Below are 26,817 nucleotides of genomic sequence, written 5' to 3'. Positions count from 1 at the left end.
TGTTTTCTCAGGGCCACAGACAGTAGAAGCACATAAAATATCGCAAACAACACCACTCTGAAAACAAGGGAATTCCAGACAGGAAACAATCAGGGCGAGCTAACACCTCCCAACAAAAAATTCACTCAGAGAGGAAACAGCCAGGCTTTAAAGCTGCAAGGCCATTACATCCTAATCATTTTTCCTAATTGCAGCATTCATACTTGCCTCCAACAAACAAAAAAAACCAATCAGAAATATTGTATATTCACAACCTTTAGGAAATAATATCCCCTGATGGCGCAGCGTGTTAAAGCGCTGAGCTGCTGAACTTCTGGACCGAAAGGCCACAGGTTTGAATTGGGGGAGCGGAGAGAGCCCCCACTGTTAGCTCCAGCTTCTGCCAACCCAGAAGTTCGAAAACATGCAAATGTGAGTGCATTAATAGGTACTGCTCCGGCAGGAAGGTAAAGCCGCTCCATGCAGTCATCCCACATGACCTTGGAGGAGTCTACGGACAACGCCGGCTCTTCGGCTTAGAAATGGAGATGAGCACCAACCTCCAGAGTCAGACACGACTGGACTTAATGTCTGGGGAAAACCTTTACCCTTGACCTTAACTACCACCAATTCCTCAATACTTTATTTCCCATACCACCATACTTCGCCACAGCAACGCGTGGCCGGGCACAGCTAGTTGCCTACTAAAATACAAAAGTGGTCTGCACTCTATTAACACAGTTGCTGGAGAGAAGAGGAGAGGGTGCAGTCTTGCTCCTCCTCAAATGCAAACTGCTACAGCCCTTTCTGGCTTGTGTGCTCTTCCTCAATAACATTTGCCATCGTGACTGCACTCTGAAGTTCTTTTGCCACACATGCCCGAATATTCAACTATGAAATATTGGAGGATATAAGGTATATCCTGATGATCAAAATTATATTGCAAAGTCATCCATACAGAAATTCGATTCCAATGCGGTCAGTAGTATTTTACTAAGCCATTTCTGGTGATATTGTAGAGGGAAGCTTTAATTTTGACCTGAAGAAACAACAAAAGTAGCACTGTTATTAGCAGAAAGCAAGCAAGGGCCAATTGACACATGGAGGGGTCAATCTCCAGGTATGTTCCTCAAGGTATTTTCCTTTTTCTAAAAGCCTATGCAAGATGAAAGCACTAAAGAAAGCAAGGAAGGGACCTGGACCAGGACGTGTATAGTACAATTGGGACTAACATTTTCTCCATGTTCTGCTTTTACTATGCACATTGTATCTCCTCACACTCATGGCAGTACTATTACCCACAGGGGAGAACATGCAAGCAGAGTTTAGACAAATTGTGCATGGGAAAAAGACAGAATTTCTGCTAATGGCCCTTCGCCATAGCAGATATTTCAGAATAATTTTTCCTTCTGGAAACAGATGCACTTTCAAGCTACTTTCTCTGCTAGAACAATACATATTTGCCCACCCCCCCAAAAAACAAAAAACAAAAACAAAACAAAAACAAAACAAAACCAAAAACCTGCAGCTGGCATTCTCAATAAGATGTTCTGGACTAGACACATGGTTTTGTGCTAGTGGAAGGGTGCTATAGATGCACAGGAAACATTTGAGACATCATCAGGATTATTTGTGGCTTTGGATTTCTGTTTGTTTTGGTGCTGCAATCCCGCTTCTACTGATTAAATCCTATCCAAAGACCTTTGCTTTGAGTTGTATCGATCTGGGACTGTTTGCTTTGCCTGAAGCAGAAAGTATACCTCGCCACTTTATCTTTGCCTGGCCACCACCATGACTTCCCTGCTTCTGCTGCTGTTCCTGCCATTCTCCATGCTTCTCAGCCAAGGGGAATCGTTCCTGGTGAGATCCTAGTATAACTCATTTAACATGTTAATGGTCTTTCTGCTTAAGTCCTCTTGTTCCATGACTGGTCCTGCTTAGAGATATGAAACATATCTGCCAAAGAGATGAGAAATTTGCCTTTAATGTGAGTACCAAAGAGGAAGTAGAATAGGAGATTGTAGTGGTTGATAAGGTCGGAAGAATGGAACAGAAGTATAGGTTGGAACAGTTATGGGAGGCAAACATAACCTTTCTCAAACACTGATATGTGCGTTCCCCAGGTTTTTGATTTGTGTACAAGGTGGTCAGCACTAGGGAACAAAGCACAGGCCAAGAACTAGAACATCTGATTCTCAGACATCTTTCTATTTTTCATGATATATCAAGTGTGTGCATGCGTACCTTCACGTTACCCATATATGGTTCCATGAATTTCAAAAAGTTTTCTTAGGCAAAGAATTCTCATTGGCAGTTTTGCCAGTTTCCTCCTCTGAAATATAACAACAGTACCTGGGTATTTATTTATAGCCTCCCATCCCACCATTAACCAGGACTGACTTTGCTTAGCTTTCAAGATCAGATGGGATCTGGTGTCTTTGGGGAAAATATACTTGCCACTTAAGGGTTCCAGGGAACCCAAATGCCCATGGTAGAGAACTGTACTTTCCTGGAACCCAATGGAAAATGTTGGAGGTTTCCTTCACTTGTACTTCTGTTCTTTGAAGTCCTAAACAAAACTTCTATTGAAACTCTGTAGAACAGTGTCTTTGGCATCCTTAGTGACAGAGAATGCATTCCTATTCTCTTCCCATGCCTACATGGTTACATGCACCGGGGGGGGGGGGGGGGAGGATAATATTTCTGACTATACATCAAATTGCTTTCTCATTTTGTTGAATTAAACAGAGCAATTCTGAGATATTATTTCCTGCAGAAAAGGTGTATCTAGTTTGTTATTTACATGAGGAAGTAGAAAATAAGCAGTCAGTTCAACTGAGGCTGATTACTAGCCAGAAGATCCAAACCCACATGCGTAGGTCATTCAGTGCACCTCTGCTGATGTCAAAATGGGGTGTCAGTGCAGCCAGCAAAAAGGAGGGGAGATTGCCCTTGTCCTTCTTGCTGGTCATATGAGTTCTGACATCAGCAGAGGTGTGAAAGAGTGCTGGTATTAGTGTTCATTCCAGATAGCAAACCAGGTTGAATTGGACCAGATTCCACTGTCCAGATTGCCCTGGAGCCACAGGATACCCCTGGGTTTCCATCAAATTCCAAAGTATCCCTCAACTTGGCCTAAGGTGGACAAAAACAGGTGAAAGCTTTAAAAACCAAAACAAAAAAAACCTTGCAATACTCACCAGAAACCACTGTGCGTCATGGGGACAGCCAGTGGTCCATTTGTGGTGAGTCTGGATTTGGGGGCTCATGTAAACAAGTCCTAGGAATCTGGAGAACATTATTCAAATCCCGACTCAGCCATGAAAACTCACTGGGTGCCCTTGAGCAAGTCACACATTCTCATCCTGACAGGAATGAAAAGGCAAACCTCTCTCAACAAATCGTGCCCTGAAAACCCTATGATACATTTGTCTTAGGGTTGACATAAGTCAGAAATGAGTTGATGATACACAACAACGAGGCATTTGTCTCAGTTGGCAGTTGCTGAGATGAGGAGTGGACAGCTGTGGCAGGAGCCTGCCTTTCCACCAGAGTCCTCTGGTCATTCTTATCTGTCGAGGATAGATATGCATGTGCCATACAGCCTGATATATGCTCATTCTGCCAGTCTGGTGCCTTCCAGTGCAATAGAGGCTGTGGGCCAATACAGCTGAATTCTGTATTTGAAATGAGGTGAGGAAACATCTTGTTTCCCCCTCCAGGCAACAACATGCCTTGGGCTGGCCCTGCTTTCATTCCCATCATCCTGTGCATTATGTGTGAGCATCCTATGAGAGAAAAGGTCATCTTGTTAGCTCTGCTGTGTTTGCTTTCTTTCCAATTTCCCATTGACAGCTCTTCAGAGTTTTTTGCCTGTCTCCAATTACCTACCCAGCAATCCACATGCTTGCTGTATAGAGTGCCCGAGAACGGTTCCTAGTCATCCCCCATTCATTGTAGCTAGTGGTATCTATGTTGTGGTGAGGGTGCTGAAGCCACTTTGGATTTTAATCCAAACTTTTAAGGAATTTCCCAAGATGCTGAACCTTACCCTCAAAATAGATTCAGCACTCTAGGTTAAAAAAAAAAAAAGCTCCAAAATACTGTCTGGGTGAGAGTAGGGGCATTGCTATTTAGAGGCCTGATGGGGCCCCCAGAAAGAAATTGTGAAATTCCCCAAATATCTCCAAGGGGCATGGAGAGGCATTTCCTCTACATGTTTGGCTCCTCTGGATCTATATGGCCATGGAAAAACCTTTTTTGAAACAGCAAATAACTTCTGTTTGCTTCCTGTTGTTAAAAGAGGTATCTCCTAATCTTACAATGATCCAGAAAGTCTCCAAAGCATGGTAAAAATGCCTCCCATGCCCTCTAGAGGTCATTTGGGGGCAAAAAAAGCCTTTTGATGTACTGTAATTTGATTTTTAAAGACATGTGTATAATGGGGCAGTTCAGCCTTTTGCATTAATGTAGCCCTCTACACTCTCACAAGTGCCCACTCCTGCTTTAAACCAATAGGGCATGACAAATGATGAGAGAATGGCAAACTGAATTCACACAATTTCAGAAATAGTGCACCATAATAGCAGTCTGCATTATCTAAAGTTTAGATACAAAACCCTTCCAAGAAAGTACACTTTGGGCTTTAGAGCTATTTTTTTCATACACAAACTCAATTGATTAATGGTTAGTACCAACTAGTGCAAAGACATTGAATCAATGGACCTTTCAAAAGAATTGGATTTGTGATAGTCAGGTTAATGATTGGCTGCAGTCATAAAATGAATTAACCAATTTTCCCCATCAAGTGATCCCTCTTTAAAAAAATAAAAATAGCATAATATATTAAAAAGTACTACACCCTTCAAAGTAATAACATCATCATTTAGAATTTTTCAAACCTGGTGGAAAAGAAGTGTGATAAATAATTTATATTGCTTTTTTAAAAAAGCTTAAAGCATTTAAAGATGCTGATAATCATGCTGAAGTTTCAAGAGCCTTTGATGAGCTGTTTGGGCCATGGAAGCATAATGAAACACAAGCCCGTCAGAAGTCTTCAAGCTGCTCTGTGTCCCTGGAAACCCTCCATACAGGATGGAGGCTGGTTTCTAGAGAGTGGGAATGGAAGTGCTGTCAAAGGTTGTGTTGCCAAAAGAGACACATAGTGCTGCAAAGCAATCATTTGTTGTTGTTTGGGGTTTTTTCTTGGCAGGGTATCCCACACAGACCACACAAGAAAGAGCTTGAAGGTGAGTATCAGTCAACTCTGTGGTTCTCCAGGTCAAGGAATAGTCAGCCAAAGGATGAACTGCTGTGACTTGGATCCCGATGGGACTTCTTTAGATCACTAAAGGAAGTGAGTTATGCATTGCCAAAATATCTCCCCTAGATCCCAAGAAGAGAACAAGGGCACATAGATTTTTCATTTGTTTGTCTAAATGCAAACATAGAAATAATTGTTATAATCTAAACCAGTGGTTCTCAACTTGGGGTCCCCAGTTGTTTTTGGCCTTCAACTCCCAGAAATCCTAACAGCTGATAAACTGGCTGGGATTTCTGGGAGTTGCAGGGCAAAAACATCTGGGGACCCTGGATTGAGAACTATTGATCTAAACAGAATGTGACAAGGCTCTTTTTGTAGCTGGGAAAACTGAGAGCTCAGTTTGCCTCTGCAATTCACTGACATGGTGTCAACTATTAAAAAGAAACTTCAGGCCCTGGCTGATTACCCTTCTTATGGTTACTTATCTTTAGAGGGTTGTGCTTTAAAAGCCAGTCAAACAAAGGACTATCATTTTAAAACACTACCACTAGTTTTCCCAATGCTTTCCAGGTCCAGATTGAGAAGGGTCCTGGACAACAGCTTTCTCATGCCAATGGTGGGCTGACCAAGAAGTGGGTGATGGCAGCAGGATAGCTCTGAGCAGCTTCAGGCTGCCAGGACCTCTGTTGTGTTCAAAGGCATATGAAGGCAACCAGGAGACCAACCTTTGTGGCAAGTGACTGGGAAAAGTGTGTCAACCTCTGTGTCAAGGACAGACAAAACCAGAAAGGGATTTCCAGCAACTTCTTGTTTTACTTTGTTGTTGTTGAGCAACTTGTGCAACCCTCAGAAGGTCCCAGACATGCCCCAGACTCACTGCAGTTGCCCACCATTGCTTTGTTGCCATGGCCTGAATGACTTTTCAAGGGTCCAATTTTCTGAGTTTGTTTCTGTAGGCTAACTTGTAGCACAAGAACTTACCCCTAGTAATCTGATGGAGAGCAGGAATCTCTGGAAATATTAATGTTCTGTCACCACTTCCCTGCATTTTAGGGTCAATATGTATATAAGTGTAGATAAAGGTATACTATACCATCAGTTTTTGTTGACTTCTAAGGAAAAAGACCAAATAAAATCTGGACCAACCACCCTGACATTTCTCATCACTCAGAGATGGAATGCTCCATGTCCATAATTTTAGCCTCTCCTTTTTTGAGCCTGTATGGGATCACAAAAACAACCCCGTGGGGTTGTATATGGTGATAGAAGCAGTCCATCCACCTCATTTTGTATTATAGATACATCATCCAATGAGGAACCCTGCCATTTCCCTTTTCGCTATCAGCGCCAAATGCACTACTCCTGCATCCCGGGTAATTTTATTATTCCTCGACACTGGTAAGCATCTCTTTATCAGATGGAGTTTGGGGCCCAGTGACGAATGGGTGCTATGAAGCTTGCCAAATGTTTGTGCCCAGGGAGAAGGGAGAGGGTACAAATCAAGCCTTTACACATCTGTAAGCTGGGGCAATGGGGAGAGGTAATTATTTGCAGCTCTCCATTTTGTCTAATGACCATCTTCTATATATTCCTTCTGTGATTTCTTATCAGGTGCGCTACCACAGAGAACTATGACCGGGACCATAAATGGAAGTACTGCAGAGAAGAGGAAAGGCCACAAAGTGAGAAAACTGTGGAATCTGATACAAAAACCAGTGTGCTGATAAATTAAAGGAAGGTTCTCACCAGTCTGTATATGTCAGTAGTTGAGATAAGGGGATACCTACATACAGGCAAAATTAAAATTTCTTTCAATTCCAAAATTTCTAGCATTGCAGAGAGCAAGACCGTGAAAACTGATAACTCTTACATTTCCTATGTTCCATTTGTTTATTAATGTTGCCTTCCTGTTTTCCTTGAAATTCCTAAACTGTATTTCAAAATGCTCAACTTGAGTTTTTGAAATTACTGAAATGCTAGATCTTTGGAGACTGAGAGAAAATACTATTGGGGAGGAAGAATTCTTATTTGGGAGACAATACCTGCATCCATCCCCTAGTTTAGACTACACAGTGCTGCTTCACAAGAAAACAAATCTTAAACTGTTATGACTACAGAAGTGTCAGGTTTTATGGTTAACCCAAGAAGATGCTACTCCTTATTTTGGTACCTACATTCTTCCTGAGATCCAGGACAGTGCCATCAGACAGTACACTGCAGTGGGTGTGCTTATGCCAATAGGGGCAGCAATGGGGTCGGTGGGTATTGAGGCTGGTGGATGTTCCAGATAGGGCTGGAGCTGTGACTACACGCTGTTGTGCTGTGGACAGATGAGGAACTGCTTGCACAAGGGACTGTTGGATGCCTCCTTCCAAACATAATTTCAATTGCTGGGGAAATGGTCTAAGAAATTCCATCCTGACTCTTGTTATCTTTTTGCAGGACACTGTGACCCCAATCCATGTCAGAATGGTGGCATCTGTGAAGCCAGGAAAATTGGGTTCCACTGCATATGTAGACCTGGTTTTCATGGGAGAAACTGTGAGAGAGGTAATGAATATTGCACCCAGAGCTATAGACCCTTCTGGCTCCCTCATTGCCTTATCCTGGTTTTGGACATGTATCCTCCTAAGCATGCAAGTACATTTCTCCAAGGAAGAGTTGGCTGGTGCTATCATTAGGCAAGCTAAGGCGTTTACCTCAGGTGGTAAAACAGGGCTTTAATGAATGGCTGGTTGTTTGCTGTCTAGTTGACTTTGATTTATAGTGACCCCTAGGAATTATGGATGGAAACTCTTTATTTTCTTGCTTCCCAAGAGATGTCAAGGAATTTGGCATTTCTTCCTTGCAAAAGATGGACAACTCACTGCAATATTTATAAATTGCACATTTTCAAAAAAAATTAAGTAGTTTTACTCAAAACTGTTGAACTTTCTGAAGAAGAACTGCATGGATTCATTGTGCACAACTTTTTGAGAAAGAGGGAAGAGACAATACAAGAATGCAGGATTAGATACCAGAAATTCAGAAACAAAGGCGCATTATGTTCTGGAGTTTGGGAGCCAATTTTGATAGAAAGGCCAAGGCATGCAGGAAAAATCACAATCTATCTTGTTTCACCCTCTAGTTATAAAGGTCTCCCAAACAGTGGACTTCCTAGGGTCTGAGTCTGCCCTTCTTTCCCCATCCTTTTGACCTGCCTGCCTAATCCAATTGTTTCACTTCATCCCCGCCAAGACTACTCCTCTTCAGTCCCCCCCCCCATTGCCCTTTCTGAGTTGTCTTTTCTCAAGTTTGTGGACTCAGCCTGCATTCCCCTTCTTTCTTGATCTGCCTGCCTATTCCTATCACGCAATTCCGTCTCATCCCTTTAATCCACTTGATCTCCAGCAAGGGTTCTCCTCTCCTGCCACCCCTCCTTTTTTTCTGCTGCCAACACAGAATTGGAGTTGGCAGTCAGGTCAAGAAGGAAGGGGAGTGCAGGCTCAGAATTCAGAGAGTTCAGAGAACACGTTGTTGGGGGGCGGGGGTGGGGGGGGGGTGGGCTGAGAAAGAGTGATGGCAGAGAGCAGGGCAGGAGAAGAACAGCCTTGGCTAGAATGTAGCAAATCAGGGAAAATATCAGAGTTGTTTTCACAGTTAAGGTGCACGACCTTAGGGCTTAGCATTCAAGGCATGTTCTACTCCATTCTCCCCTTTTCAATGTTGAACCATTCTGATGCTTATACATATTGCACAGCAAAGTACACAACATTGCTTTAAAGGGTTGTGCTGTATTTCAACTGTGCAATTTTTAAGGCTGGGCAGAGTTAACAAAGTTGTACTGTTCGCTATGCTGAGAACAAAAAAAGCTTCCACAACTTGCGGGAACTTTACTAGGACTATTTTATTTCTTGTTGCTTTTTCTTGAGTGGTCAGGAATATCACATTTTGACCTCATTAGGGAAATTGTCAAATACCCATCCCATCCCTATTATGAATGAGAGATTTATTAATGATTTAATGTATTATTTGGTGTATTTTTACTGTGTGGAAAAGTACTTAAAGGATTTTCTGTCTCAGACACTTAAATATTTTGTTTGGCCTTGAATCCTATATAGCCTGACTTGAGAGAAGGGGCAATTTCCTGAATTGTTTGAAACCTTGATTCTGAAATAAATGCACTCTTATTATTCCTCTACTTGTTGGAAAAGAGTCTAATGAAGAGTGTTTCAGGTAAAATAAGACAAATGTTCCACGTTGTCGAGGTTGTTAACTCCTTGTATTAAATAGCTTCAAAGTAGCTATGCGATCTTAAAGATATATCATGTGTGGGTATGTGTGTGTGTGTGCCTTCAAGCTGACTGTCAACATACATCAATCTCATTAATTTCATAGTTTTCTTAGGCAAGGAATATTCAGAGATGGATATAGTACTGACAACTAATAAGGAACATAGCTGGTTTTAAGCGGCTTATGTGTCCTCCTAATTAGTGCTAAGGGACTTCCTATAATCAAGGATTGTAAATGTTGGATCCTTTGGCCCATATCTTTGTGGCAGGAAGCCTGGAATCACCCCCTAACTTTGCTTTGCAGAAAGCTGCTTTGGCGCACAAAGACCTCCACACATCGGCATGAAGGACACCTGGCTGCGGTATCATCAACCTGCTGGACTGGAAGAGTGCCATTGCTTTGGGAAGGACATTGCCTGCAGGCCTGTTCATGGAAAGGGTCAGAGCAGGACAGAAACAGCTTACAAACAGCTTCTGAAAGAAAGGGGAGAGTGATCAATATATTAGTGGTTGGGCAAAGTAAAATCAAGCATGATACTCTCAAATCAGATAAGGTTACCACAAGGATGCCAGGTGCTTCATTTGAAGCAGTTAGCCTCCCTTGACCCTGCTACAAGGTAGTTTTCAATTCACACACTTGTCACAGTCAGACGGCACAGATCTCAGTAACTAAATATCTGCTGTATTGTATACGTTACTGGTTATTCTCAAGTTATGACCTGCATGCATTACAAATACATGCACCAAGACTTCTGCATTTCTTTTTTAATTAAAGCTTTGATCTGGAGGAAAATGTGTGTGGGGAGTAACGTAATCTTTTTTGTGGAAAGTTATCACTTTCCTGCTCCAACTGCTACCTCCTGGAAGAGGTTTTCTCTTTAACGAGGAAAAAAAGCTGTTTAAATTTGGTTACATCCATGGACATGTTTCATGTCAGTGAAATGATAAATTTAATCTGAACTTTTTCATAACCTACTCAAGTTTGTTGTTGTTATTTGCCATCAATTGACTTTAATAATAATAATAATAACAACAACAACAACAACAACAACAACAATTTTATTTTTATATCCCGCTTCCATCTCCCCAAGGGGACTTGGAGTGGCTCACATGGGGACAAGCCTAGCATCATCATACATTAAAACACAGCCATAAATTATAATTTAAAACAATATAAAACAATAAAAACAACATAACACAGCATAAAACAGCATAAACATATCTGGTCCTTCAAACCTAGAGCATAGTACAAATATGTAAGGGTGAGCTTGTGCAGACTCTATGTGAGACTCAAGGATAATAATATAGAGCGATCAGGGAAGATTACAAGATTAAAATCAACAAGAGTGAGGGACAATGATAAAGTGCAATAACTGTGGCAAGTTAATATCTAACTGGAACTATTCATTCGAAGGTACATCAATACAGCCATGTTTTAAGGTCCTTACGAAAGGTGGACAGGGAAGGTGCCACTCTGGGGAGGGCGTTCCAGAGCCGAGGGGCCACCGAGAAGGCCCTCTCCCTTGTCCCCACCAACCGCACCTGAGACGAAGGTGGGAACGAGACAAGGGCCTCCCCAGAGGATCTCAAGGCCTGTGTGGGTTTATTAGGGGAGGAGGCGATTGCAGAGATAAGCAGGTCCTGAACCGTGTTATTTGATCTATGAATGAGAGACCTATAAGACTGGAACTACATTGCCCTATATCCTAGGGTCTCTCCCCATGCTGTTAATTGAGTGCAAATTACATTTGCATGTTGCATTCAGTTCTTGGCAACTAAGGTAAGCTAAGGATAAAGGGGGAAAATAGGAAGGAAAAGAAGACCTAATCTATGACATCTTAATAGCAGCTGAAAGATTGAGGTGCCAGAGGTTTATTCAGGACAATGAAAATTCATACACCAATTGGAGAGTCTGCAGATTCAGTCTCTGACATCACAGGCAAATATAGTCAGATGGTAGCTGATGCAAAACATCTGTACCTAAAGATCCAGGAGAGGCCCTGCTAATGGGTGATAATGGACCCTACTGGGCTTAGAGGTTCAAATACTCTATTCTTTTATAAGTGAAGTTTGGAGAAGTTCATTTTTGAAATCACAGCTGCCAGAAAACCCTACTGCAGATTTCATGATTTCATTATTCTTCAAAAAGTATATTCTTCCAAGCTCATGTATAAGTCCAAAGATCTGTACTGTTTTCTTTGACTCAGACTGTGCAACAAATCCTTGTTTGAATGGAGGCCTCTGCCTAGAGTTGAAGTCAAGCTGGGTCTGTGGCTGTCCTGAAGGGTTTTCTGGATCACTGTGTGACATAGGTATGTGTGTACAAATTAACTCATTTCCATTTGCCAAACTCTATAGCTGTACTAAAAAGTGAACAGTGGGACTCAATGTCCAGGTGAAGTATGGGGAATGATGTGCGCACTAGGAACAGATATTCCATTTATATTTATGTCTAAACATCATAAGAAACCAAAATGTTTTCTACTTTCCAAAATAATCTGTAAGATCTGCTTTGTTAACAGTTGTAAAGTCAAGTATTATCAACAGAACATACCGACCTAGGACCATGGTTTGTTGATTGAGTCTATCCATCTGCTACAACTTTCATAGAACCATAGACTTAACAGAGTTGGAAGAGGCCACAGAGGCCATCTAGTTGCTATGCAGGAAAAACAATCAAAGCACCTATTACAAATGGCCATCCAGCCTCTGTTTAAAAGCTTCCAAGGAAGAAGTTTCCACCACACTCTGAGGCAGAGAGTTCCAGTCTGAAGAGCTCTTACAGTCAAGAAGTTCTTCCTAATGTTCAAGTGGAATCTCTTCTCTGATAATTTGAACCCATTGCTCTGAGTCCTAGTCTTCAAGGCAGCAGAAAACAATACTGCTCCCTCTGCCTTATGACATCCTTTCACATATTTATACATGGCTATTGTATCTCCTCTCTACCTTCTCTTCTTCAGGCTAAACATACCCAGATCTTTAAGATGATCCTCATAGGGTATGGTCTCCAGACCATTGATCATTTTAGTTGCTTTCCTCTGGACACATTACAGCTTGTCAATATCCGTTTTAAATTGTGGTGCCCAGTCATGAAGATGATCGGATTCAATTTCTTAAATTATCCTTTCCCTTTTACTCTGGCTATCAGCTCTTTCCATTTAGAGTCCCAATTTCCCTTAGGATATCCATTTGTGTATTTAATTCTCATTTCCATAATATAATTGTGCAGCATACAGTCTGCTAAGGATTCATACGACTGTTCAATTTCCCATTTTCTGTGCTCTTTTCACCCCCAGCCAACCATTGCATTGGTTATTTGTTTGAATTCCTCTTTGGTTGACTCCTCCCCTTTCCATTTCTTGTACATATCCCTTTTAAATATTAACTCAGTTGATAGTTCTTTGGACATTCATTCTGGTTTGTACATCAATTCCCTTATTTTTATTTCAAAGTGCAAAAATACAGGAATTAATAGAGAAGGGATAGAAATCCACACCAGAAATCCTTGGATTGTTGGATACCCTGCTTGAACATTCTGATGTTTCCCTTTAGAAATGGGGTGACCAAGGTGGTTGCCTCATCTCACATGGAATATAATCACTAAGATCTCTGTGGCTTGATGGACATGGACCCAGGAGATATGTGTTCAGACTACTGTCCAGTTACTTGCCCGCCAGTTACTTGTTTTTGAGCCAGCCTCCTCTCAGAATCAATTTTTGATCTGTAGAACCAGCTTGCAGTGATATTCTACATAAGGGTGCTGTACCCATAAGTCATTAGAGGGCTGAGATACACTATTCACAATAAATGCACTATAAACATTAATACAATCAGTCCTTTGTAACTATTGATTCTGCACCCATGGATTCAACCATCCACAACTTGAAAATATTTTTAAACTATCTGCAAAAACAAACCTTGATTTTACTGTTTTATGTAAGGGTAATCATTTTACTATTCCAATATATATAATGGAACTTGAGCATTCCCAGATTTTATGATCCACTGGAGGACATGGAATCAATCCCCAGTAGATATCAAGAACTCACTATAATAATGCAAATCATACCAGGATGAATAGGTAGGGGACAGGCAGTGCAAATTCCCATTCTACAAGATTGAAAAAGCATGTAGCAAAATCAAAGGTGCGGCATGTTTTGGACAAACCAAAGAGACGGTGGAAAATGTACACAGCACATAGTTTTGTTTTTGGTTTTGTTTTGTTTTTGTATTTTTAAGGATGAGGTGAATTCTGACACAAAGAAGGATCAAGGCTCATTTGTTATAAGAACAGGAGAATAACTCTTGTTCTTAATATATATAACCATAATAGAGAGTATTCAGCAGTTTAAAACTAATCCATAACATGGTGGTAAGGATAAATAGGCCCAGATTGAGGCCAGATTTGAGGCAAAATAATAGGCACATCCCTGGTCTTTCCTGCTAGAATTGACACATGGAGAAACATTTGTTGAAAATCTGGGAATTGTTCAACAGGAGTCAGAGATACATGAATAATCGTGGCCTTGCTTACAATGAATGTATGATGAGGCGCAATGGTTGATCCACACCTTTGGTCTTCACTTTCTTCACCTGAAGAGTGACTGTCTGAAGAAGAAAATCTCTGCCATAATGAAGCCTTTCTGTGATTTGATCCCTGAAGAACCATGGTTCCCAGTTGTTTGAAAAGCCTCCATACATGGAGGAAGCTCTTCTTTCCGGCTGCTGCTCTCCATACATGCTGCCTCTCTTCACACACTTATTATGAATGTCTGAATAGGGATAAACTCCATGCGTGAAGAAGAGCAAAATTTCAGAAAAATAACCTGCATTCAGAGTCATTCAATCAGTCTTTTCACAGCACTATCTTTCCACCAAGACATTCTGACAGAGAAGGGCTACTTCTACCATTGGCAGAGATGGCTTCCTCTGCTTATGTCCATGTGGGCTGCCCTGGGTCCCCTAATGTAATGTGTTGTCCTAAATTTCAGGAGAAGATCCTGCCCCATTTTCAGCCTTGAAGTAATATTAAGTTGCCAATCCAGTCAAATCCTATACCTCACAACCTCTGAGGATGCCTGCCATAGATGTGGGTGAAACGTCAGGCATGAATACTTCTGGAACATGGCCATACAGCCCGGAAAACACACAACAATGCTGGATATGGCTTTTGGGGAATGTGGGTGTTGTTTTTCTCCCCGGGCTTTGAAGTTATTTAAGTATGAAGGAAGAAAAGACTTTTCATGCTTTGAAAAAGTGAGGAAGAGTGGCTGTGTATTCTAAATGGTTTTGATAATAAAAAAAAAGATGCAGGCCCTTCTTGTTCATAGACGTCTAAGAGTCTGTCCCTGATCTTTTCCCCCACTAGACCACAACCAGACATGCTACAATGGAAACGGGGAGCTGTATCGAGGAACAGCCCGGAACGGGGTCACAGGGGCACTTTGTGTGCCCTGGGACTCCCCCATCCTGCATTCGGAGTACTCCAGCAATATGAACAATGCTGTCAGCCTGGGCCTGGGAGCACATCCCTTCTGCAGGTGAGCTGCAGTTTCATGGTGATGAGCAAATGGGCCCTTTGAAGAAGGGAAAACAAAGGAAACAAACTGACAAGTATCCAATGTAATCCACAGAAGAAACTGGAGATATGTCTCAGATGCTCTAAAGGTGGTTATATATTTTATTAGTAAAAGGAACCTGCAGTGTTTTGATCTGTGTGCATCCCCAAGGTCAAGGTCTTCTTCTCCAATGAATTGTTTAAGAGTTGCTGACCCAGAAATATCAGAGGTCTAACTGAAAATTCCCCACTGAGCAAAGTCATGAGAGTACACACGAGCAAAGGTACATCAGGCTTTTTTAAACTAATTTTTAGTATCATATAAATTGTCTCCAGCTTCTTCTGTGAATCAATTAGGAATAAGCTAACAGGGCCGGCCGGAGATATTTTTTTATGTAAAGCGGGGGTGCTGAAAAGCGCCCCCGCCACCGGCGCCCTGGCCCCGCCCAGCGTGCTCTGGCCCCGCCTCCCACGCTGCGTGGGAGGCGGGGCCAGGGCGAATAGTGAGGGGGCGGGGCCAGAGTTGGCCCCGCCCCCCGTGCCCTGGCCCCGCCTCCCACGCAGCGTGGGAGGCGGGGCCAGGGCACGCTGGGCGGGGGGGCGGGGCCAGAGTTGGCCCCGCCTCCCACGCTACCCCCGCTCGCCCGTCTGGCCTTTTGTAGCAGGCCAGACTCAGCGGAGGTTTCTCCAGGCCGCGATTGCGGCCTGGAGGAACCTCCGCTGAGTCTGGCCTGCTACAAAAGGCCAGACGGGCGAGCGGGGGTAACGTGGGAGGCGGGGCCAGCTCTGACGCCGCTCCCCCCCCCCGCCCAGCGTGCCTTGGCCCCGCCTCCCACGCTGCGTGGGAGGCAGGGCCAAGGCACGCTGGGCGGGGGGGGGGAGCGGCGTCAGAGCTGGCCCCGCCTCCCACGCTACTCCCGCTCGCCCGTCTGGCCTTTTCTAGCAGGCCAGACGGGCCAGGGCGCACTGGGCGGGAGGCGGGGCACCGTCAGGGCGGTGCCCCGCCTCCCGCCCAGCCTGACGGCGCCCCCCCGGGCCTGCGCCCGAGGCGGCGGCGTCAGCTGCCGCATGAGTGGGGCCGGCCCTGTAAGCTAATAAGATACAGGACACAGATGGGTGTTGGTAGTATTTGGGGATCGAGTAGCCCAAAGTATCCTGGTCATGGGAAGAACCACACAATTGCATTTCAGGAGACTGAAATGACTGGAGCAGGGAGGCAAGGCTGCTAAGTACTTTACTTGCTGAGTCCTGGCTTTATTGAGTGCTGTCTTAGGGGTGCTGGGACCCTTATAGCACCAAAAGCTAACCTTAGCAAATTCTGAATTGTACGTTGTTTGTAGGAACCCAGATAATGACAACCAGCCATGGTGTTATGTCCTACACAACATGCAGCTCACCTGGGAATACTGCAATGTTACTCGCTGTCTTCCCCCACCAGCAGGTAAGGTGTGTCTTTCTCACAAACTGGAAGGGGTTGCCTTGTGACTGAGCCCACAAGTGAATGACCCAAACTATTTTCTTTCTAGGTAGCATGGTCCAACAGCAAGAAAACGAACCAACAGTGTCAGTGCAGATGTCCTTGAACCAGACCGTCAGCAGCAGTAGCACCGTGTCTGAACCAATTACCATCACTCCAGTTTGTGGGCGGCGCTATACAAAAACCACCTCTTCTCTCAAACGTGTTGTAGGGGGCATGGTGGCACTTTCTGGTTCTCACCCCTACCTAGCTGCCTTGTACATCGGGGATCAATTCTGTGGGGGAAGCCTTATTGCCTCCTGCTGGATCCTGACTGCTGCACATTGTCTGGAGTTCAGGTAGGTCTATGGGCAGTTCCAATGCGGGAAGTGAAAGTCTTCACTGGAAAATCAACGTTCCAAAGGGAGCCTCCACTGACATATGAAGCTCTCCGTTTTGCAAAGTATGACTCTGTGTAATTCCAGGCAGGGCTTTATCATGCCTCATTCACTGATTTTTTTAAGTGATTCCAAATAGTGTCTCTACTCAGAACCTTCCCTCATTTTCCCACTGCTGATTCCATCTTTTTTCATGCCTGGAACACTCATTAAGAAAAGGAAATGCAGGACAACAGCTTTCTAATTTCTAGTATGAGAAGTCCTGTATCTGAAAACACTCTCACAAAACCTCTGTAAACATGTGTTACTGATGGAAAATGTTCTGAACATTTGTATAATTTTACGTAGCACTATTTACAATTAAAAAACTTATTTTTTAAAAAAAACCTCTGCTGAGCACAACAAGATAACTTATTGGGTACTGGAAAAACATCAGTTGAAAAAAGAGCTAATATTATTGGGGAGGGGGGTCTTGTTTCCTCCTGTCCTTCTAGGAAGGTGACTTGCTGGAGGTGAGAGTCTTCATTTTGGAAAATTTGTGTGGCAAGGGGAGCCTCTGTTTATATATGAAGCTCTCTTCTTCAGAAAGATGATGGGGGGCATGAGGCTAGCATGTTCCCTTGCCTTTTCTACTGGGATTCCAGAGTTAGTGAACATGTGAAGAAAGCTGCTGAGTCAAAAGTAAGGGTGGAGAATTTTTTTTGGTTTCCAGATGGTTTTGTCTTTAGTTCTCATCGTTCCTTAATGTGACCAATGCTGGCTAGCACCTCAGGGAGCTGCAGTCCGATAATATTTGGTGGGCTATCCCTCCACTCCTGCTTTAAATCATCTGTCTCTGAATCAAGAAAGACTCTACTAACTACAACTTTTGTACTATAGGCCAGATGTGACCAAGATTTCAGTGGTGCTGGGTCAGACCCTCTACAACAGGAGCACTAAAGGGTCTGTGAAGCTCCATGTCCAGGGCTATCGGCTGCATGAACATTATTCTGTGCTCACGAAGCAACATGATATTGGTAAGAGTCTCTTGTAGTATGTCTTGGATATGCACACGTTTGCACACTCAGACACCACAATGGGTAGGCAGTCCTTCCAGCACCCTGAATATTCACGAAGCATTAATTTCCTTTCACCCATGTTGTCCATGGATAAGAAATTTTGTCAGTTTCAGCTTCTCCACCCACATTCAGTTTTGTTTAAAACCTCATGTTTGTCAGCATGGTGTAGTGGTTTGAGCACTGGATTAGGATTCTGGGGCCAGGATTGAGATCCCTGTTCAGCCACATAAACTACTAGGTAACCGTGGGTCTTCTCAGAGTAGATACCAAACCCCAAAATCAGTGTTTGCATGAGGAGTAAGCAAAATGTGGTCTTGGGGTCACATACAACCCAGAAGGCTGCTTTTGTGGCTCTTGACCTCTCCAGATTTCACTTGTATGGCCAAAACAACAACAGGGAATTGCATCTGCTGGAAGCCTTGTAGAGTAATTCACTTTTAAAATAGGTTGTAGCCCGCCCCGCCCACCCCGGCCCCGGGGCTGTATTGCTCTTTGCTTTGGGGATTCTTCTGCACTACAGAGACTCCCAATGGCAGATCTGATGCAGTTGCCCAGCCCTCATTTTTATGTTTGAATGTTCAGTGATTCAAAGCCAAACTTTTAAAATGTAAGCACTCAAAACCCTAGATTGGACAAATCACTTCTTTTGAATTTCTTTGCTATAGCCACTGGCACGTCAACTGTGAACCCATTACAGCTTCTTAGTTCCTTGTTAGTTTCCCTATCCCAGTGAGTCTTAGAGTAATCTATGAATTGGATCCCTCCCCACCCCTAGCACTGTGCACTTTGGAAACAAATTGAGGAGGGAGGGAGTTACAAAGCTCTTAGTGCACCTTATTTTAGTAATTCCTAGAGGGGAGGGGAGATAGGAGCAGCCTCCAAAGGAGGGTGAAGCGAGACATAGCTAAAAACAGGGTTCTTGTTCTTGTTTACATCCATAGCCAGTGCTAGCCAGATGTCAGAGGAAAGGGAGAGGGGTCATGTAGGGGAAGGGGGGTGTCCACTAGCCGAGGGGCCCCCATTGAAGTAATTCAGGGGAGGGGAAGATACGGGAAAGGGAGGCCAAAATTAATTTGGCCTAAGGAGAGGAAGAGATTTCTTGTAGATTTAAAACGGCCTCCTGACATGGTAAACTTGGATACTCAGGCTGGCAGTTCCTCCGGACTAAAGGTGGTGCTGTTGAATGCCAGGTCTGCAAATGGAAAAACTGCAACCATCCAAGATCTCATCTTGGACGAATGAGCAGATCTGGCGTGCATAACGGAGACCTGGCTGGATGAGGCGGGTGGGTCAATCTCATCCAACTCTGTCCTCCCAGGTACTTTGTGCAGCACCAACCAAGATCCGGAGGACGGGGAGGCGGTGTCGCAGTGGTCTATAAAGAGTCTATCCCCCTGACCAGGTGCCCCATCCCACAGACAACCTTGTTTGAATGTGTCCATCTGAGGGTGGGTGGCTGGGACAGATTAGGGATTCTGTTAGTATACTGACCACCCCGCTGCATTACAGTCTCCCTACCTGAGCTAGTGGGGGTGGTCTCGAGCCTGGCGTTGGAGTCCCAGTGGCTTTTGGTGCTGGGGGACTTCAGTGTCCATGCTCAAACCATCCTGACTGGCCCAGCTCAGGACTTCATGGCCACCATGCCAACCATGGGGCTGACCCAACTGGTATCTGGTCCCACACACACTTGACTTGGTTTTCTGTCAGGGATGGGAGAAAGGTGGCGGTGTGGAGGAGCTTACCATCGCTCCTTTGCCATGGACCGACCATCACCTGATCAGGTTTAGGTTGACTGCACCGCCTAACCTCTGCAGGGGTGGAGGACCTATTAAAATGGTCCGCCCCAGGAGGCTTATGGATCCAGATGGATTCCTTGGGGAGTTTCCCGCCGCCTCGGCTGGTGATCCTGTCGATGCTCTGGCCTCTCTTGGGAATGGGGAGGTGGCCAGGGCAATAGACACGATCGCTCTGGAACTTCCCCTCTCAAGTACCCGAGCTAAACTATCTCCGTGGTTCACCGAGGAGTTGGCAGCAATGAAGTGAAAGAAGAGGGAACTAGAGGGCGTGTGGCGTTCAAAGCAGAACGAATCAGACCGAACACGGCTGTGTTCCTACCTAAGGACATATGCCGCGGCAATAGACACTGCAAAGAATGTCTTCTATGCAGCTAATATTGCGTTCCCAAAGAACCGTCCGGTGGAGCTGTTTTGAATTGTCAGAGGTTTGTTAAACCCCATCCCTCAAGATGGGGTCCCTGACAGCTTGGCAGCTTGCTGTGAAGCATTTGCTCGGTTCTTTGTGGACAAAGTCGCTCTGATCCGCTCCAACTTTGACACCATATTAACGGCAGTTTCCGAGGATGTAACACAAGCACCTGCTTGTCCCATTTTGATGGATTCTTTTCAATTGGTTGAGCTCAAGGATGTGGACAAGGTGCTTGGAGAGGCAAGGGCTACCACATGCATCCTAGACCCCTGCCCATCCTGGCTGGTGAGAAAAGACAGAGGGGGACTGGCTGAGTGGGTGAAGGTGGTGGTGAATGCCTCCCTTCGGGAAGGCATATTTCTAGTGAGCCTCAAATTGGCTGTAATCAAACTGCTGTTGAAGAAGCCATCACTGGACCCCACTCAATTGGGCAGCTATCGGCCTATTTCCAATCTCCCTTTTTTGGGCAAAGTCGTGGAACGTGTGGTGGCTGCGCAGCTCCAAGAATTCTTGGTTGACACTGATTTTCTGGATCCGGCACAGTCTGGCTTCAGGCCGCAGCATGGTACCGAGAAATATTTGGTCGCCTTAGTCGATGATCTCCGCCAGGAACTGGACAGGGGGAGTGTGTCCCTGCTGGTTCTGCTGGACCTCTCAGCAGCCTTCGATACCGTTGACCACGGTATCCTTCTGGGATGCTTTGCCGGGATGTGGCTCGGAGGTACTGTTTTGCAGTGGCTTCGGTCCTTCCTGGAGGTTCGTTCCCAGATGGTGTCGCTGGGGGACTCCTGCTCGGCCCCACAACCATTGTCTTGTGGGGTCTCGCAGGGTTCAATACTGTCCCCCATGTTGTTCAACATATACATGAAGCCACTGGAAGAGATCATCTGGAGTTTCAGAGTGCGGTGTCATCTGTACGCAGATGATGTCCAGCTCTGTCACTCCTTCCCACCTGTCACTAAGGAGGCTGTTCAGGTCCTGAACCGTGTCTGGCCACTGTGTTGGACTGGATGAGGGCCAACAAGTTGAAATTGAACCCAGACAAGACAGAGGTCCTCCTGGTCAGTTGTAAGGCCGAACAGGGTATAGGGTTACAGCCTGTGTTGGATGGGGTCACACTCCCCCTGAAGACACAGTTTCGCAGTCTGGGTGTTCTCCTGGACTCATCGCTGAGCCTGGAACCCCCGGTCTCAGCGGTGGCCAGGGGAGCATTCGAACAACTAAGACTTGTGCGCCAGCTGCGCCCATGCCTTGGGAAGTCTGACTTGGCCACGGTGGTCCACGCTCTGGTTACATCCTGCCTAGATTACTGCAACGCGTTCTACGTGGGGCTGCCTTTGAAGACAGCTTGGAAGCTCCAACTAGTACAACGGGCGGCAGCCAGATTAATAACTGGGGCGGCTTACAAGGGAGTGTACTACTCCCCTGTTAAGCCAGTTCCACTGGCTGCCGATATGCTACCGAGCCCAATTCAAAGTGCTGGTTTTGGACTACAAGGCCCTAAATGGTTCTGGTCCAACTTACCTGTCCGAACGTATCTCCCCCTTTGAGCCTACAAGAACTTTAAGATCATCTGGGGAGGCCCTGCTCTTGATCCCACCCGCCTCGCAGGTGCGGCTGGTGGGGCGAGAGACAGAGCTTTCTCAGTGGTGGCTTCCCGGCTGTGGAACTCCCTCCCCAGCGACACCCGGCAGGCTCCATCCCTTCTGGGGTTCAGAAAGAAACTGAAGACCTGGCTATGTGCGCAAGCTTTTAAAGAATGAGTCTTTAATGGCTTCGACCTGGTCTGAAATAAGGTTTTTGTACAAGGTCTGGTGGACGAATGGCATTAGCACTTTGCACTATTTTAAATTTTGTATATTGTATAGTATAATAGTTTTAACTGTTTTAATGTTTATTTTATTGTACTATGGTGTATTGGCATAAATTGCCAGTCTGTAAGCTGCCCTGAGTCCCCTTGGGTGAGAAGGGTGGGGTAGAAATGATAGGGATAAATAAATAAATAAATAAATAAATATTTTGATTTTCTTAATCACAAGTTCTTTCCAACCCTAATAGGAAACATTTTTATAAATTCTAATAAAACCAAATGTGACTAAATTCTTTCTCACTGCAGACTCAACTGAACATCTATTGATATTTTCCACTGTAGTCTGAATCTCTTTTCCCAGTGCAGAGGAGCAGCTTTGCTTCATTTGCTCCTTTCCACCTGCCTCCCATCCCTAAACCTGTGGCTTACTGATGATTGCTGCCTTTTACATTCTCTAGCATTGGTGCAACTGAAGGAAAAGATACCAGGGCACTGTGCTGAGTTTTCACACTCCATTTCACCTATCTGCCTACCCAGTTCCATGAAATCAACATATGACACCAGCAAGCAGTGCCAGATCGCAGGATGGGGACATATGTATGAAGGTGAGAAGGAAGGAGTAAAAAACAGGCATGAAGATAGGACCTATCGTGCTGTTTTTTCCATGAAGATCCATCCTGGTCAGCTGGACACATTTCCATTTTATATACACTTCAGATGTGAGGGAGATGGGACTGATTCATATTCTTCCCTGTCCTTCCCCTCTCAAACATTTCCAAGCTGTCCACCGAGAATGTAAGAAGAGTCCTACTGGACCAAATCAAATGTTCATTTCGTCCAGCAGTGAGCTTTGACTGTGTCTTCTTGCATGGCAAAGGGTTGAACTGGATGGCCCTTGTGGTCTTTTCCGACTCTATGATTTTATGAATCTTAACACGAGCAAAACAGATGTCTCAGCGCAAAGCCCACAAGCAGCACATGAGTTCATATCCTGGGAAAGTGACTTGTTTGGCCTGTAATTCCAAGTTGCATCCCCAAACATTTCCAAGTTGCATATGAGTGGAACGACCTACAGCTGCTCATGTTCTTCAATACCTGTTACGCAGAAGCATGCTGTTTCTGATGCTGGAGATAATGCATAACTAAGGGTATATGGGACTTGCAGCTCAAAAAAGTAACTTCCCCTACCTCTTAGATGCATTTTTTCCCAGCTTGTTTCTCAGCTGTTCCTGATGCCCTTTAACATCCAGTCACAAGTATCTTCTGTTTAGTTTACCAAGATTCTGTTCTTCCCTGATAGGAGACGACAAACTCTCCTTGTTGCTCCAGGAGGCGGATATTCCCATCATTCCTCATGAACAGTGTACTTCCCAGCAGATACATGGGAATCGCATTACAGAAGGCATGCTTTGTGCTGGATACCTGGATGGAAGAGCTGATGCTTGTCAGGTGAGCCTAATCTGGAGTAAAGGAGCATAGGAGATGTGAGGAAGCCCATGATTATAATAAGGTCAGACACTTATACTAAGGGCCCTTCCACACAGCCATATAACACAGAATATCAAGACAGATAATCCACAATATCTGCTTTGAAGTGGATTATCTGAGTCCAAATTGCCATATAATCCAGGTCAATGTGGATTTTATACATCTGTGTTGAAGGAGCCTAAGAGATTTTAATAGAAACCACCATTTAACTACATGTTTAGACCCTGCTTTAGACACTAGATGCCCCACAATAAACTTTAAACAATAAACCATTTATAGTTTAAAATGTGATATCCTCCTTTTCTACAGTTTCGACCCTAACTTCTTGAGAATTCACCCCTCTCTACTGATGCACTTCTTTCAGTGAAGCTCAACCCTATCATAATCCCAACCAAATATAGTGGGCCCAACCATTAGACAGAGTATGGTCAGCCAAACTTTTGGAGGAATGGGTTGTGCATCACACAGCTGGGCATGCTCTACACCCCTCAGCTGGCCTGCTGCCTTAGATGCAATGGATGATACTTTGAAGAAAGCTTAGTTTGCTGGTCCAGTTGGATTTTCTCATGGAGTGGAAGGCAGCTTCTTTGTTTGAGGGTGCATCTACACTGTAAAATTAATGCAGTTTGACACCACTTTAACTGCTATGGCTCGATGCTATGGAATCATACGAGTTATTGTTTCACGAGCCTTCTCTACCAAAAAGTACTGACGCCTCACCAAACTACAACTTCCAGGATTTAACAGGCATAGTTGTTAAAGTGGTATCAAACTGTATTAATTCTACAGTGTAGAGCCAGAATCTTGATAAAAGCTCTGAGGAAGTACTGTGCCAACAGGAAAGTGGGTCATAGAGAGCACATGGAAACTTACTTTTTGTAACTTTGGGAAACAATACAGATAACAATGCTGAAGGATGAGCAAGATAGCTGCTGAGTTCAGTAACAGAAGTGGGCATAGAAGGATTTGACATCTTTAAACATTTGTAAACACTCCCCCCCCCCCATCCCCTCGTGTTTCAGGGAGATTCTGGTGGGCCTCTGGTGTGCGAAGAACAGAATGGGGCCACGGTCCGTGGCATTGTCAGTTGGGGGACAGGCTGCGCACAGGAGAATAAGCCTGGGGTCTACACCAACGTTGCTGACTACCTCGATTGGATTCAAAGCAACATGCAATAAGAGCCATGAGGGTATCATTCCACTTCAGTCAAGCCCAACATCTGTGCTGCTGTTTTCTTTTCTCCAGCTGTTACTGATTATTTCTTATTGGTGTGGTATAGATCTAAATAAAGTAAGACACACTACTGACAATTGCAGAACCCAGACTAACTAAATAAACAAACCAAAATCCATCAAGGTTTTTTGTTGTGTGCCTTCAAGACCCTTCCAGATTATGATGAGTCTACAGACATTATCATCTGCAGTTCTCTGACAGTGCGTGATTGTGCTGTTTTTCACACAATGTTGTAGCATACCAGTGGCATTCCAAGTTTCCCTATATTGTATTCATGGGGGGAATATGCTCCTAAACGTGCAACGTTCCAATATTGCCCCTTGTCTGATAGGAAACTGCTGTGATACTGAGTGAATCCAAGTGTTGGTGTGAGCATGTTGTTGATATAAACTTTCTTCATGCAACTTCCCCCATTCCCATGTTGCAGCCATTTAACTTCCAACAAGCAGAGGGAAAGGACTTCTGGCTGCTTTGCCATTAATTATCCATTTTTCCTTGTTTGCCTGCATTTTTTAAAAAAATAGTAATTGTGTAATTTAATTTCACAGGTCTTTACGGGCAGTATTGTGTTTTATCAGTTGTTGTGTAAGCATTGTCTTCATATGGGATATACTACAGAGATATTTTTGGAAAAGTTCCTGTTTAGCTACATTGTGTGTTTAGCTACATTGATGCACATGGTAATGGCACTGATTTGTTTACAATAATTGCCTTATGAATGTGGATGCACACCTTTAATTGTGATTGTCACTGATTGCAACCCTCTGAGTTCTGCTGTTGTCGCCCCAGCACCCCAAAACCAGGTTTGTCACTGATAATGATACTATCCCCTGGCAGCATACATTTTTATAAGACTGGGATTTGAATACTTTGTCATCCACAGGAGTTAACAGCATTTCTGTGTTTATTGTGATGAGAAGTTTGGAAAGATTAGTATGTGCAACCACAACCACAAAAATCACATATTAACATAAACATGAACTGGAGGATTCTCACAATAATGTTCTAAATCTTAAAATTGCCCAGAATTTCCTGTTTAAAAAAGGTGGGGGAGGGGATGACAAACTCTCGGAAGGGCAAAACATGGGTAGGGAGGAGTGGGCTACAGAGTAATGTGGTAAGCAGGTAGCATAATCTGTGTTAATAAAGTGCTATTCGGAGAATTGTTTGAAAGGAAGAAGAGCAATGCTGGCGTGTTCTCATTTTCACAGAGAACACGATTGTGCTAAGAGAAACGAATAGACCATGTTTTTTTAAAAAAAATAATTTTTATTAAATCTTTTTCACATACAGTGATTGCAGATAAAAACGGGGAAAAGTGAGGGTAGAAGGGGAAGGGGGAGAAGAAATAATAATAATAAGACAGAAAAAAAAAACTTACAAAAGGTAAAGGAAAAAGGGAGGGGGTTGGGGAAGAAAAGAAAAACTTTTACATAATGAAGAAATAATACAACCAATAACAGGAAACTCCTTCTTATGGGAAGTTCTCTTCCCTACTTAAATTTATACATTTATACACTGTATGTAGCTATATCTTATCACCCATTTTTCTCAAAGTTCAGCAATTAATGCATTTTTTTTAACTTTTAAGGTAATCATCTACTTTTTTCCAGTTTGTTTCTCTAACACTTTTTCCTCTTGTTTCTTTCAAAAGAAATGTAAGTTTGTCCATGTCACGTATTTCCCTTATTTTATTCAGCCAGCTGTCTTTCTTCGGAACATCTTCACTTTTCCATTGCTTAGCAAAAATCATTCTTGCTGCTGTAATACAATATATGAATAAAATATCATCATTTAAATCAAAATTTGTATTTATATCTGTTATACCTAGTAAATAATATTCTGCTTTAAAAGGGAATTTTTGGTTCAAAATAATTTGTGTTTCCGCATGAATCATTTTCCAAATTTTTTTCGATTTGTCACATGTCCACCACAGGTGGTAAAAAGAGCCCGTCTGGACTTTGCACTTCCAGCATTTACTATCATAATTCTTATAGATTTTTCCTAACTTTTGGGGGGTCATATACCATCTGTGAAATATTTTTAACCAATTCTCTTTTAAATCAGATGCATAGGTGTATTTTAATTTCTTGTTCCAA

The 26,817-nt window shown here is 43.8% G+C and overlaps 1 protein-coding gene across 2 annotated transcripts; it reads left to right on the top strand.

The window, feature by feature from the left end:
- Window positions 1–1,682: 1,682 nt before the first annotated feature.
- On the top strand, window positions 1,683–24,836 carry f12 (coagulation factor XII). 2 transcript variants are annotated; one of them, XM_008104971.3, is made up of 14 exons: window positions 1,683–1,839; window positions 5,192–5,228; window positions 6,541–6,640; window positions 6,854–6,924; window positions 7,685–7,792; window positions 9,818–9,952; window positions 11,721–11,825; window positions 14,882–15,053; window positions 16,411–16,511; window positions 16,597–16,885; window positions 17,804–17,940; window positions 22,456–22,602; window positions 23,298–23,446; window positions 24,508–24,836. In XM_008104971.3, the coding sequence occupies exons 1-14, from the start codon at window positions 1,771–1,773 to the stop codon at window positions 24,661–24,663; spliced, it is 1,776 nt and encodes a 591-aa protein (XP_008103178.2). In that variant the 5' UTR covers window positions 1,683–1,770; the 3' UTR covers window positions 24,664–24,836. The 2 variants fall into 2 exon arrangements, with proteins under 2 accessions (XP_008103178.2, XP_008103179.2); XM_008104972.2 differs by lacking the exon at window positions 1,683–1,839 and having other exon boundaries at window positions 5,196–5,335.
- Window positions 24,837–26,817: the final 1,981 nt, after the last annotated feature.

Source organism: Anolis carolinensis, chromosome 2 (genome assembly GCF_035594765.1).
Source record: "Anolis carolinensis isolate JA03-04 chromosome 2, rAnoCar3.1.pri, whole genome shotgun sequence".
NCBI lineage: Eukaryota > Metazoa > Chordata > Lepidosauria > Squamata > Dactyloidae > Anolis > Anolis carolinensis.
The sequence above is the reverse complement of the archived record's forward strand: the minus strand, read 5'-3'. Positions and strand labels throughout refer to the sequence as shown.